Here is a 14536-nt window from a genome sequence, read left to right on the forward strand (position 1 = left end):
ACCTGCATAAAACAAAAAGAACAATGAATAAACCTAATATTAATAACTAAAATATGAACAAATTACTTATATTTGAGTAGTGCTAATAGCGATACAACACCACCTACAATAGCCACCTGAATAATTACAGTATATGCAGCTATTAATGATAATTGGAATTCATTTTTAATTTTATAGCCGAACTAACATTCCAGAAAAGTGATTCTGTATACATGTGCATGTTGTTTATTTTATCTGTTAAGAAATTGCATATGTATTATGTACGTATTTTCTCATCCCAAGATTTAGTGTTTCCCTGATACTTAAATCAATAATTCCTCCCACGCCACTTCGGTCGGAACGATCTGAATTCTAATCTCCTCGAGAACTCCAAGAACATTTATAAGGTCTTTCAAATGGAAGTGAGTCAGCCAGTCTCATACGGATGTGGAAATTTTCATCCTCAAAACTTCGTTTTCAACCCCCAAAACAAATAAACTAGCCAGAAGTATATACTCAATTAAATATGATACACAGTCTCAAAGTATTTGTTGCTTCTTCCGTAACTCCATATAACCAAACCGAATCCCATTCAGATAAATATCAACGACTTCCAAGTTTGCGAGATCAGGTTATAATTTTATGAACAACTTCCTCTCCACCACCTTAAAACTAGTGCAAATGTAGCCAACCTATCTTTTATCTTAAACAGTAGTAAATCTGATTAGATATGCAGCTCTGGTAGAATATGACTTGCTATGATAGAAGTAATATATATAGAAGAATGTAAAAATTTTTTACACGAAGGATGTTGCAAAGTATATTCACGTTGCCTTTGGTATCGCAATAGACAATACAACGCGGGAACCCAATATTGCGCTTTTTATTGATTAAGGTTTCGCTAGCCCAGGGTCGCCAAACTTCTTTGACCGTCGACCCCTTCAGGAGTTTCTTGACTTTTTATCGACCCCCTCTATTTTACTATTACGTAATTATAATAGGACAAGCAAAAAAGACGCTTATGCGAGTTTTTAGATTGTTTATTTTATAGTTACAGTGTTTATTGTATGCATAATATAGTATATATTATTATATTGGCTTAACGTCAAAGGGATACATTTTTATTTTTGACGTCCTTCTTAACATTACATATTTGATAGGAGGGATATATTTATATAACACCACCGACATCCTTTTATTGGTAAATACATCATTTTGGCCTACTTGATTGGCCTCTGTAACTATTTTCATCACCTTGCTTCACCTTACAGGTCTTATTCATGGTTCCCACGATTCACTCTTAATTGCGTTGTCATTCAGGATGGAGGTAATCCAAGTTAACTGAATTAAATATTATCCGTACAATGATGTCTTATATTTTTCTATCGGCCCCTGGTGGTCGATATCGACCACTGCATTAGCCTGACTGCTGTTTGGAACTGTTGGTCTGCGTCCCGTACTAGGAGGAAAATCCTTTTCCGAATAACGTGGAACAGTAGCCGATTATGTTCCTTTGAGGCCCTAGGCGCAATTTTGTTATAAGACCCTTTATGTAAAAGTTTTTTTTCTTTATTTATAATTATTTATTTAATTTGTCTGATTAGTATTACAACTTAGAATGTTACCTTTCGTGCTTTTAAATCTGCAAATTGATCGATAATGTTCTCATAATTTAACATATTAATTATATCATTTTCTATAAACAGTATAGCTAAATCGTTTAAATGAGTCTGCCCTAAACTATTTCTTAAATAATTTTTTATTCTTTTTAAGACCGAAAAAGAACGTTCGCCTCTAGTATTGCTTATTGGTAAAGTAAAAAAAAAATTAAGATTGTCATTTATAGGGGAATTAGCCTGATGAATACAGGATATAAAATATATGCAGGAATATTAAAAGAGAAACTAAGCAGCATTGTAGAAAACAAATTACTAGAAGAACAAAATGGCTTCCGAAAAGGCCGATCCTGCATAGATCCAATTTTTACTTTAAAATTATTAATAGAAAAGAGAAGAGAATTTCAAAAAGAAACACATGTGGCGTTTATTGATTATGAAAAAGCGTTTGACAAAATTAGTCGACAAAAATTGTTTAAAATATTAACCGATTTAAACATACCAAACCAACTTTTACAATCTATTCAAGAAATATATACAGGAAATAAAATAGCAGTTAAATTAGAACACACCTCAGAATGGAAAGATATATCAAGAGGAGTACGACAAGGATGTACCCTCTCACCTCTGCTTTTCAATATATATATAAATGAAATATTAACAATCTGGAAACAGCATAACCCATTTGGTATACAAATGACCCCGCAAATGAAGATAGATACACTACTATTTGCAGATGATCAAATAGTATTAGCTACATCAGAAGATGACTTACAAAGATCATTAAAATCATTAAATGATATCTCAAAGCAATATAATATGACAATATCCAAAGAAAAAACAAAAATAATGGCATTCAAAGGAGAAAACCCAACAAGAAGTAAAATAGTGATAGACAATAAAATACTAGAACAAGTAAACACTTTCAGATACTTGGGATGTGATCTATCATACGAAGAAGAAAAAGACATAGACACTAAAATATCAAACTTTGTCAAAGTAAATGGCATAATAAATAGTATATTTAAGCCATCCCTACAAAAACACACTAGAATCAGACTATATAATGTCTTGTCAAAACCAACTCTACTATACGGAAGCGAAACATGGACCATGAAAAGGAAAGATGAAAAACGAATTCAAACAGCAGAAATGAAGTTCCTCAGAAAAACAGCGGGATATACCAAGTGGGACCACAAAACAAATGAAGAAATCTTACAATCCCTAAAAATCAAACCAATTAATTACTACATAAGACAGTATAAACAAAAATGGCTAGAACATTTAAATCGAATGGACAACAGCAGACTACCAAAAATATTATACAGATACAAAATAAGTGGAAAAAGAAGAATCGGAAGACCAAGAAAGAGATGGCATGAGACCGGAACAGGCCACATGGCCTATATTCCATGATAGGAAGAAGAAGAAGAGAAGACTGTTTCTTCAGAGGCATATTATCTTTTTGCTATGTAATTTTTGAGCCCCTCGAGACGACGACGAGGCCTAGGCGCGCGCCGAGTGCGCCTATTGGGCAATCCGCCACCGACGTGGAATCCGATGTTTGAATTCAGTTATGAAAAAGTGAAAAACATAAATCTAGACGTCATTCATTAAAATTCAAGTGATCTTTGTACCTCTTAGTGACGTCATGCTCAAATGGATAAGTAGAAATTTGTTCCAGCCAAGTTGAGTGCTGCGAGTAATGATATAACAGGATTTTGGGCGGGGATTTTAAGTTCCTCATATACATGAGTCGATTTTTACAGCTAAGTGTTAAGATGGCAGTATTTCATTTTTATTCAGGATTATTTAGCAGAATAATAACTTCGAAGAATAACAAAATAGTCTCTTCTTTCGCTTCCTGTTTATTGGGTTATCGTCGTAATTCAATTGTGACGTGTAATCGAGGATTTCATTGTAGTCCTTATGTGTTTGTTTGTGATAAAGTAAGCATTAAATACGTTTTTTTGGCTTTTACCCCAAATTATGAATCGCAGACAACATTCAATTCCCCCCCCCCCCCCCCCAAGTTTATTTAACACTAAATCCAATGATGAGGCTTGTAAGTCCTCAAGTAAACCGAATTAAGTTATCCACTGGATCGAGGTTATGGCAGAACATTTTTTCCCCTTTGAGAATAGGGGCATGAAACTGCTTGAAATCATGGAATGCTAAACGGTGTAATTTTAAAAATTGGAATCTTTTCTTGTGGATCAGCCATGAACTCCTAATCATGAGGATCGATTGTTGAGTTTATCAATATACTACCGGTTGTGAAGACTGACTTATTAATCCCTCCTCCTCTCTCTCACACACAAATAACCCATTTGCTTTTGATATTTCGTGTGGATTACTTTTTTCTTTTTCTTTTTTTTTTTTTTTTTTTTTTTGTTAAAACTGTTCCATTCGTGAAAATCTGAATGATAAGAAAAGAATTAATATTTACTAATTTATTAGCTGATCAGTGGTTTTAGTGAAGATGGCATCTAATAAGTTAATAAATATAAATTATTTTCTTATCATTCTGTGTTATAATCAATACCCTGAAAAATAAACCAACATGTGCAGCCAATACATAAGCCTTTCCACTTCTTTACTATAATTATATGGTGTTGGTGGAATATTTTATCAAGGCATCTGCAGTCTTATTTATCATCTATATGGATCACATTATGAAAGTGATATTAAGCCTGACATCAGAATTGGAGATATTCAGCACCTTTACTTTATGAGATGATGTTATATTTTTAAATAAATCCAGTACATGTCTACAGAATTCCCTAAGTAAGTTTAATAACTTCTCTAACAAATTTGGGATGAAAATCAGCAATAAAAAGACGAACTGAAATTCGTTTGGAGCACTGAAAATATCAGCTACATCCTGAATTGTAGTTTATGTAGAACAAGTAAAATATTTCAACTATTTAGGCACAATTTTTAGTGAAGATGGCACATTAAATATGGAATAGATAATAAAAGAAATCTAATGTTATGGGGAGTCAGCCGAATAATTTTTTATGGAATAAGGGATAATTTAGTCAAAATGCCAACTGTATAGAAAATAGTGTTCAAACCAGTTTTAACTTCTGGATCCCCTTCATGTGAGACACCTGTTCGTGGTGGAGGGAACCTTCCAGTGATGGTGCTGGTCCTTTTCATTCTTTTTCTTTTCCTTTGCTTTTCTTCACATATTTTTCTGATATTCTCATATTCTTTACATATTCTTTCTTCACATATTGTTCAACTTCTCCTGAGTTTTTTTATTATCCTGTCTTCATACCACCATCACTGGGATCCAATGCATTGCTGCTGTGTTTATCATGCAGTGGTACCTGTGGACATTCAGAAAAGGATCCTGGCAGTCTTGCACTACTTTGGCAAAACTGGTGGTTTTGGATGGCCCCAGCTGGAATCAATTAGCTAGTGGGCTTGCATGCAATCAAGGATATTGTAGCAAGTCTCCCTCCCTGGTAGGACAGGGAGGGAGACTCCCTCCTTTGGCCCTATCTTCCAAGTCTGGAGATAGAGCCAAAGCTTGCTGTGGTGCTCATATAGCATCTGGGGTAGCCCTGGCATTCCACTCCTGAGTGCAGTCATTTCTTGCTAGTGAGTGGGCATCCATTTCTGACTATATAGTCAGTGGAGAGCTCTGCCACTGAATCAAACTCCTTTTAAGAGTTAACACTTCATACTCCTGTTTATGAGGGACCATTAACAAGCCATGAAAAATAAATTAACTTATAGTATTGTGAAAACTGAGTGATCAAGCAGGCAACTGGACCTTGCATTTTTTTTTAATATCAATCTTGGCAACAAAAGATTGGTAACCCATAATGGTGCTATGAGTAGGCCAAGGATTAGGTAATCGAAAAATTCCATTCCAGAGACCAAATGCTGAACTTTCCCTAGTTTGGTCCCCTGTAATTGGATAGTGGTCTTGCATCCAGTAGTGAAAAGTATCTACCATCTAAAGACTTTCGCAACATCCATACCATAATGGGATTCAAATCCATTGCTTGTTTACTGGACAGAGTAAATGTATCTACTCAGCTAACATGGAATTGGCCAACATGAAATAATGAATATTATTTTATTGGATCTTTCAAAGATTCTTGTTTGCTATGTAGATTTGTGAGAGAATGTGTAATATAAAAAAATATGACAAATATTTGATAACTGAAATTATTTCTTATATGTGGAAAGGGGAGGCAGGATTTACTAGAGCACTGAAAAATATCGGTATTAAATAATTTCAGGAAATTACAACATATACTAGAATATTACCGCGCGGTTAGCCTAGTGGCTTTGCGCTTCGCAACCATAAGCCTGGGGAAGGAGTGTCCCAGGTTCGATTCCCATTGTAGACGTGAGGAATTTGAGCATCTTCCTCGGGCATAGCCAAGTTAGCCGGTCTTGGGCGCGGTCAGTAGGGTTTTTTCCGCCAGTTTATCTGGCGATTTTCATCCCGCAAGCAGGCAAACCAGCCCCGTGAACATACGCCTCTACAGTCAAAAAAATATATCCCCCCCCCCAACAGCAGACCAGGCGACGGGTCGGTTGGGAGTAGTACTAACAAGAAGTCGCATCTAAGTAACACGCGGACCCCGCATAGGAAGCGGGAATAACGCGTAGACGAAGAAGAAGAAGACAACATATACTAGAATATTAATTAAAAAAAACTTTAATCAATACTTCCTATATTTCGGCAATGTCACATCGCCATCTTCATAGGAACATAAAACTGACAAGTGCACACGGGCAGTAACAACGAGCAAATGAGGCAGAAGAGAGAAACTAATTTTGTTCCTAGAGAACACTTTTCTAGTTCTATTTTCTGCTAGTATACGTTGTACTTTCCTGAAATTATTTAATAGTCATGTGTTATCTACATATAAGCTTATCTACAAGAATGAAAAATATCAGGATCAACCATATAAAAGAATATGCAACTCAGTCTCTCCTCAATGCATCATTGTTTTGTAGTGATGATCTTGGTCAAAGATGAGCTCTTATAAAAATTGCTGAAGATATTTGACACAGACCAAACTGAAAAGGGTGCTGTTTACAAAGGAAACTATAATCTTCACTATCTATCGTATTCCCTCTTTTCTACTTGTCATCTAAATTATACAACTCACAAACCCTCAGGCTATTTTTTTGCAATATGAACTTTAATGTCCTACCAGTGTAATACAGTTTCAGTCCAAAATGTGTAACTGTGTAGCATTGAACTGATAAGCCTCATTCATTGCCTGCAGTTTCAATATTCAGATCCTCCAGTAGGATCAGAATATCATTAGTTACTGTTTCTTCCCTAGTTTAGCATCACAGTAAATAACTGGATATTCCAAATCATCTTCCTAACATCATTAATGTGCAAATTAATCATCGGTTGTCCAAGGACAGAACTCTGCCATAGAACTTCTTCCTATAATTATTATTATTTGACACCTCCAGGGAGTCCAAAGACTCATTGAGGGAGGGCACCTGCTCTACAACTCTGTCTCAACCACTCAATCCACCAACTGACCGCAACTACACCAATGCCATCTACCGCCAACCACCACCACCACTAGTATTTCCACAGACAATACAAACATCCATGCCCATGGCGGGATTCGAAACCGCAGTCTTTTGGCTGGAGAGTGGATACGCTAACCACTCGGCTAGCCAGGCTATTTATGTTAAATTCCCATAGGATAGAAATCCTACAACATATTATTATTATCAACACCCAACCTTCATGGAGTCAGAGACTCATCATGGGAGGTACTCACTATTGCATACAATGCTCATCCAACCGCATCTTAAGCTGATTCAATCTATCCACAACACGCTCAGGCAATGACCAACCACTCTCCATGCAAAGAACCTGCTTCTCACTCCTTTGCTCATACCCTCCTTATACAGTTTCCAGCAATGGCCTCTTGTTCTTGTCTCACTGAAATTTCTCCCAAACTATCCCTAATCTTCATCTCTTAACAGTGTATTATGGTAATTGTCTAAAGAGAAAGTTGCTTAGAGATAGCATGATAACAGTGATGATCTTATGCTGTTAAAGATGCATTTAGTGTTAACTTCATATGCTGAAAAGACACTATGTAAAACTTTATACAAAAAAAAATCATCTGTCAAGATGTGTAAACTGATATTCTTTATATAAACTGAAGAGCTTGTTAGCATGAGTGTGATTAAAAAAAAATCAGGAAAAGATTAAACTGTTTAATAAATGAAGGAACATTTTGTCAAAGTTTTTATTTTTTGAGTGATCTTCATCAGGAACTGTCTGCAGTTCTGATTATCACTACACACAAAGAGACAAACTAATGGTAAGGTTTGTGCTTGTCTCATATGGACACTGTTAGTTGGTTTCTGCCAGTAAGTGACGATGATTACTAATTTGTAGGAGGACTATTTCCTCTTCTTTGGGCAAAGGTTAATATCTGTATGTGTTGATGGATTTATTTAAGAACTGATGTGAATACACTGAACAAATACAGATGTCAACTGTTAGCCAGAATATGGAATACAGTTATCTTGCACATCATTGTTGAATCTTTGACAAAAGCTACCAAACCTCATCCCCCCCTTTGATGTGAGTATTAGACTTTCTCCCTGGGTTTAACCTGTATATGCTATTAGTTTGTTTTAATCACTATTAATCAACAAGATAACATGTAACCAGCATTTAAGAATAAAAATAAATATACAAATTAGAAATATATTTTCCCTATCATGTTATCTGATAAATAATAACTATTGCATTTATTGCAGTTCAAACAAAACAGGAGTGAAAGGATGTTATTAAGACTGCAGTTAAAAGATGTTTGAAATACTAAGTGATCAATATTCAGTACTAATCTACTAGAAGATAACTTTCCATGAAGCTGTAATAGTAGGTTTACACAAATAAATATCAATAGCTATATACCTGGCTAGTTCTTTCTTGTTTTCTCTGTCATAAGTTCACTCAGGTACTTCAGAAGAGATAATTGAGTTTCAACCTATTTTTAAATGATTTATTTCAACCACCTCGAAAGGATGAATGCGAGCAAAAGTTTGATGCAAGGTTTGAAAGTACGAAAACTCGAAAGGATAAATGAGAATGAAAGTGTTATTATTATTATTATTATTCAGGCCTCCATGGAATCAAAAGACTCATCGTGGGAGGTCCTTCCTAAGAACATAAAGTCTGTCAAGACTCATCGAGAGGAGGACTCTCCTAAGAAACAAAGTCTATCATACTACTCTTTCAACTCATTGACCGTTCTCGCTCCCACCACTCCATCAGGCAATGCATTCCACGGTTCAACCACCCTTCACGCAAAGAAATCACTCCTTACCCTCTTGCTCACAGTTTCCTTTTGTAACTTTCAGGGATGGCCTCTTGTCATCACTCGTTCCCGCTGTTCAACCAAGCGAAAGAACTCCCCAGTGTCAACCCTGTAACCACCTCTCAATAGTTTAAAAGTCTCAATCATATCACCTCTCCTTCTTCTATCCACCAAACTCTGCAGTCCACATTCCCTCAGCTGATCCTCATAACTATCCTTGTACAGTCCTGAAACCATCTTTGTCATCCATCTTTGTATCCTTTCCACAGTTAATTTATCCCCTTCAAATCCTGGGGACCAAATCTGAGAACAATAGTCCAAGTGTGGTCCGATCAGAGACTTATACAATGGAATGATAACTGTTTTATCTTTGCAGGTCAGTGTCCTTCTCATAATTGCAGCATTCCTCTGTGTTACCTTTACCACATTTGCAATATGTCCTCTAAACTTCAGGTTTCTATCAATCATCAACCCCAGATCTCTTGTCTCTCCTACTTCCTCCAGTATAACTCCTCCCATAGAGTATGCAGCATCCCATCAATGTTTCCCAAACCTCAAGATCTTACATTTTGCTGCATTAAACTGACACCCCCATTCATTTGCCCATCTATCTAGCTTATTTAAATCCTGTTGCAGGGCTACCACATCTGCACTATTACTAATAATCCTTCCCAGCTTCGCATCATCCGCAAACAACTGAATACCCCCTTGCAATCCACTGGATGTCATTGATATAAAGGTTAAACAATATAGGTCCTAGTACTGAGCCCTGTGGGATCCCACTTGTAACCCTCTGCCTCCTTGAAACTGCTCCACATATACAACTCTGATACCTATCAGACAGCCAATCCTGAATCCAGTTGACCAATCTGACATCCAGACCCATGTGCTGCAACTTAAATATCAGCTTATCATGTGGTGCCCTGTCAAATGCCTTCGCTAAGTCTAAGAAAATTGCAGTATATGCCTTTCCCTCATCTAATGTTCTTGTAACTTTATTATAAAAGGCTAGCATATTGCTAAAACAAGAGCACCCTTTCACAAATCCATGTTGACTCTCACAGATAACATTACCCTCATCTGCCAAATGCTGTATACAGTCCCTCACTACTTTCTCCACGATCTTAACAACTACTGATGACACACAGACTGGCCTATAATTAGACACTTCCAGTCTGTTAATCACCCTTATGCAATGGCACTATCTTACCTTCCTTCCATTCTCTGGGCACCTTTGCCAAAGCCAGACTTTCATTGAAAAGCCAGGTTAAAGGCACTGTCAGTTCCCTAGCACATTCTCTCAAAACTCAGGGTGAAATATCATCTAGTCCCACAGCTTTACTGACATCCAGAGTACTCTGTTTCTGAAACACACTCTCCTCCTGTACTTCTAAACCTTGAACCAGCCCTATCCCTCTAGCATTAAAACTGACTCCTCTAGGATGAAATACTCCAATAAAGTGTTCATTGAACAATTCCAGTATGTCCTCTGCATCAGTCACTCTATTCCCATTTTTATCCCACAATATCATTCTTCCACAGTCATTTCTCCTCCTACTGGTCACATAGCTAAAAAATTCCCTAGGATTTTCTTTGGATCTTAGGGCCAATCTCTTCTCATATTCCAGTTTCGCTTTCCTTACCACGCTATTCACTCTTCCTGCCTGTGTCTTATATTCTTCATGCATCTTCTCTTCACCTGTCTCCTTATATCTCTTCCACCTCTTTTTTGCATGCAATTCCTGTCTAGTATTATTTGCCATCCACTTTACTCCAAATTGTGTCCTCTTCTTCACTCATGGTATACAACTTACCATTGCTGCTAACAAATATTCTTTCACAATTTCCCATGCACTAATGATATCCCGGCCTTCCAATTCCTCCCTCCATGAAACTTCCCGAAGTTGACATATAAGACTATTATAATCACCTGCATTATAATTCCACATAAGTTCCTGCCTCTTTGGTTCTCCTGCATGTCTATTCATTTTCCAAGTCAAAACCATATGGTCACTCTCTCCAATTGGTGGGAGAGATGTCAACTCACTTATTATCAATTCTTCTGATGCTATAACAAAATCCAAAACTCTTGAACCTCTTGTTCCCTCTGTTACATGTTGCCTAAGACATTTGTCCCTCAAGAATTCTAGAAATTCCATTCCCCTATTGCTACATGCATCTTCCTCTCTCCAATTTATACCACTATAGTTAAAATCTCCCATAACAATCATTCTTCTTGCACTTGCCAAACTTAGCTGTCTAAATATCTCCTGGTCCCCATCCTCTGTGCTCCTGGGTCTGTAGGAAAACCCCACTAAATATCCTGTCTTGCCTACCTCTACTTCACACCATACGCTCTCAAAATCATTTGTCTCCCTTCCAAAGCCTCCACTCTTAGAGGACATAGGGCATCACTTATCATAAGCAGTACCCCACACCACGCTTTCCCCTCCTATCCTGACGAAAAATGCTATACCCAGCCACTTCTATTCCTGTTGTTATATCCCCTTCTGTTAACCATGTCTCAGTGATCCCAATAATTTTTGGCCAGGCTGATGCTATCTGCACCACCAATTCCCCTCCCTTATTCCGGATACTCCTGGCATTAGTATAAAGCATATAAATGCCATTGTTTCTATACCCAGCATTATCCCTTCTAGACTCCACTGGGGTCAGTGTTACCTGACATCATCTCCCTTCTCCCAAGTATCCATTCCCACAAGAGGCCACCCCTGCTATCATCCTCCCTGGGACACACTGACTCGTTCAGAACAGCAATCTCTCCAGATGCCTATGTCCTTCCTCATTCAAATGTAAATGGTCTCTCGCATACAATTCCTCTCTTTCCTCAAACGCACTCCAAGCATCCACATATACCAGTCCTCTCTTGTCACACATTCTTGCTATTATGCCATTCAATATCACCGTTCTTCTGCTCAGCTCATCATTATCATATCTAGGCAAGGTGTGACGCAAGGTTCGAGAGTTCGAAAATTCGAAAGAATGAATGACAGCGAAAATGTAACACAAGATTCGAAAGTTCAGTTGGTTAGGATGAGGCATGGGATGAAATGGATGCGGAATGAAGTTAAGAAAATTTGGGAAATGTATGGGAGAGTGAAAATGATGAAAACAAATAATGTTGGTATAAAAGAGATAACGAAAGACCCACGAGTGGCATTATATGATTCAATTATTAAAGGTGGGTTGGATGAGAGGATGCACAAGGTATGTTTTACTGGAGATAAAATGAGTAGAGTGATTGAGGCACTGGATAAGAGGAGTAAGCAAGCAAGAGAATTGGTAGTTTTAATAGGTGCAAACAAACAACATGTCAGATTGGATATCAGGAGATTATTAGACATGTAAAAGAAAATCGTGTGATAGGAATGGTAGTAAACTTGTTGCCTAGGTATGACAGTGGTCAGATGAGATGGAGAGCAAGGATTATGAATGATATGTTAGCGGAAATGTGTGAGGAGAAAGGAGTGCAGTTTGTTAATATGTGGAATGAGTTTGAAGGACGAAGTGAACCGTATAAGAGTGATGGACTGCATTTGAGTGATTTTGGTGTGAGTTGCTTGGAGAGACTGCTGCTGGAAGGTAGAGAAGTGAGTACAGAAAATGAATCTGATCAAGTGGGAAGCGATGTGGAAGAGTAGGAGAGATTGAAGAAGTGGTTATGAATGAAGAGGTGAGTGGCATATGAGTATAGAGAATGAGAGAACGGGTGTGCAAGACGACAGAAATGAGGAGGCTCAGGGGAAACACAGTGTGAAAAAGGTGGATGCTCCAAGAGGATGTGAATGCAGGTGTAGACAGGAAAGTAAGGGGATGACCTGGGATCAAGAGGAAAACTTGGATTTGAAGAGAGTTCTAAAATGATTAAGGAAAAAGGGAAATTGTTTGAGTTGAGCATGGAGAAATCGCATCGAATGAGTGGTATCAATGGAACTAGCTATAGATCCAGGAATGAGCTGCTGTGTTCGTATACAAATGCTCAACACAAAGTAGATGAAATGGTTGCATTAATCGAGTGTGTTAACCCTAAAATTGTTGGAATAAGTGAGACATGGCTGGATGAGGACAGCATCCTAACAGGAATAGAGATGGAAGGGTATGATGTGTTTTGTGAGGATAGAAAGGATAAAAAGGGAGGAGGATTAGTGCTAGAGAAATGATAGAGAAAGACATGTCCATTCAAAGTAGAGATGCAAGATGGAAATAGTGCCAGTGGCTTTGAGGCAGTATGGTGTGAGATAGAGGTGAGTAGAATGAAATACTTGGTTGGATGTTGTTATAGACCTGGTAATGTGGATGGTAGTGACTATGAAATGTATAATCAAATTAGTCAAGCAAATAAGAAAAGAGTGATCATTATGGGTGATTTTAATTATGGCAATATAGACTGGGAAGATGAGATAGCAACTGGAAGTAAAGAAAATGAGTTTCTTGAGTTTTTGTGGACAATTACCTCAGACAGTATGTAACAGAAGGCATGCGAGGATTGAGGGGTCTTGGATTTGGTCATCTCATCAGAGGATGTAATTATAAATGAGGTGTCATATCACACTGTAATTGGTAAGAGTTGGTTGGTAAGGTAGCAAAAGTGAAGTATGAGCAGCAGTTAGCTAATGAAGCCAAAAAGAATCCTAGAGAGTTCTTTCGATATGTAGCCAGCAAAAAAAATAATGATTATGAAAAGATGACATTGATTGGAAAAAAGGGTGTAAGGGTAGCTGTTGTGGAAGATGTAGTGGAAATATTTAATGAGCAGCTCATAAAGATCTTTCATTCTTGTGAATGTGACTTCATGGAGAGATTGAGAACAGTTGATGATGTGGAGGAGAGACTGACTGTAAGTGAACAAGAGGTGTATGGGGAGTTGAGCAAACTTGATATTAATAAGGCTGTGGGACTTGATAATATATCACCACGTATTCTGAAGGAATGTGCCAGGGAGTTGACATCTGCCTTGACATATTTTTTTAATATGTTGGAGTCTTGCACTGGGTCAAGTTCCTAAGGAGTGGAAGGAGGGCAAGATTGTGCCGCTTCATAAGGCAGGTGATAGAACTCAAGCATCAAATTATAGGCCTATCTGTGTGTGTCAGGTGTTGTGGTGAAGTTGTTGGAGAAGCTTGTGAGAACTAGGATCCAGAATTGGGTTGACAACAATAGTATTATCTTTCATGGACAGCATGGATTTGCTAATGGGAGGTCATGTTTTAGTAATCTACTTACTTATTACAGTAAGGTGATGGCTTCCTTGGACAGAGGAGAGGGATACAGTAATATACTTAGATTTCACAAAGGCTTCTGATAGATTACCGCATGATAAGGTTGATAGTGAAACCAGAGTGGATGGAGTTGGATATTAAATTAGTGCTTTGGATCGGAGACTGGCTATCTGATAGGTATCAGCAAGTTGTGACTGGGGAGCAATATCTTAGAAAAGTCACTAGTGGTGTATCTCAGAAGTCTGTTATAGGGCCATTACTGTTTAACTGGTATGCTAATGATAGTGGCGAAGATTGGGATGGAGATATTCAGTTGTTTGCAGATGATGCAAAGTTGGGACGAACCATGAAAAGTAGAGAAGAT

General features: G+C 37.6%; 1 protein-coding gene across 4 annotated transcripts in view; it reads left to right on the forward strand.

The window, feature by feature from the left end:
* Positions 1-3246: 3246 nt before the first annotated feature.
* LOC150110292 (D-lactate dehydrogenase, mitochondrial-like) overlaps positions 3247-14536 on the forward strand; it is a 238681-nt gene continuing 227391 nt past the window's right edge. For 3 of the 4 annotated variants that reach the window (XM_090398781.1, XM_090398799.1, XM_090398773.1), the window contains exon 1: positions 3248-3544. In XM_090398781.1, coding sequence (XP_090254907.1) covers positions 3347-3544 — 198 coding nt within the window. In that variant the 5' untranslated portion in view covers positions 3248-3346. Of the gene's footprint in view, positions 3545-14536 lie in introns of all 4 variants that reach the window. The other variant, XM_090398790.1, reaches the window with a different exon arrangement.

Source organism: Typopeltis vanoorti, chromosome 1, assembly GCF_054136105.1.
Source record: "Typopeltis vanoorti isolate ZY-2024b chromosome 1, IOZ_Tvanoo_1.0, whole genome shotgun sequence".
Lineage (NCBI taxonomy): Eukaryota > Metazoa > Arthropoda > Arachnida > Uropygi > Thelyphonidae > Typopeltis > Typopeltis vanoorti.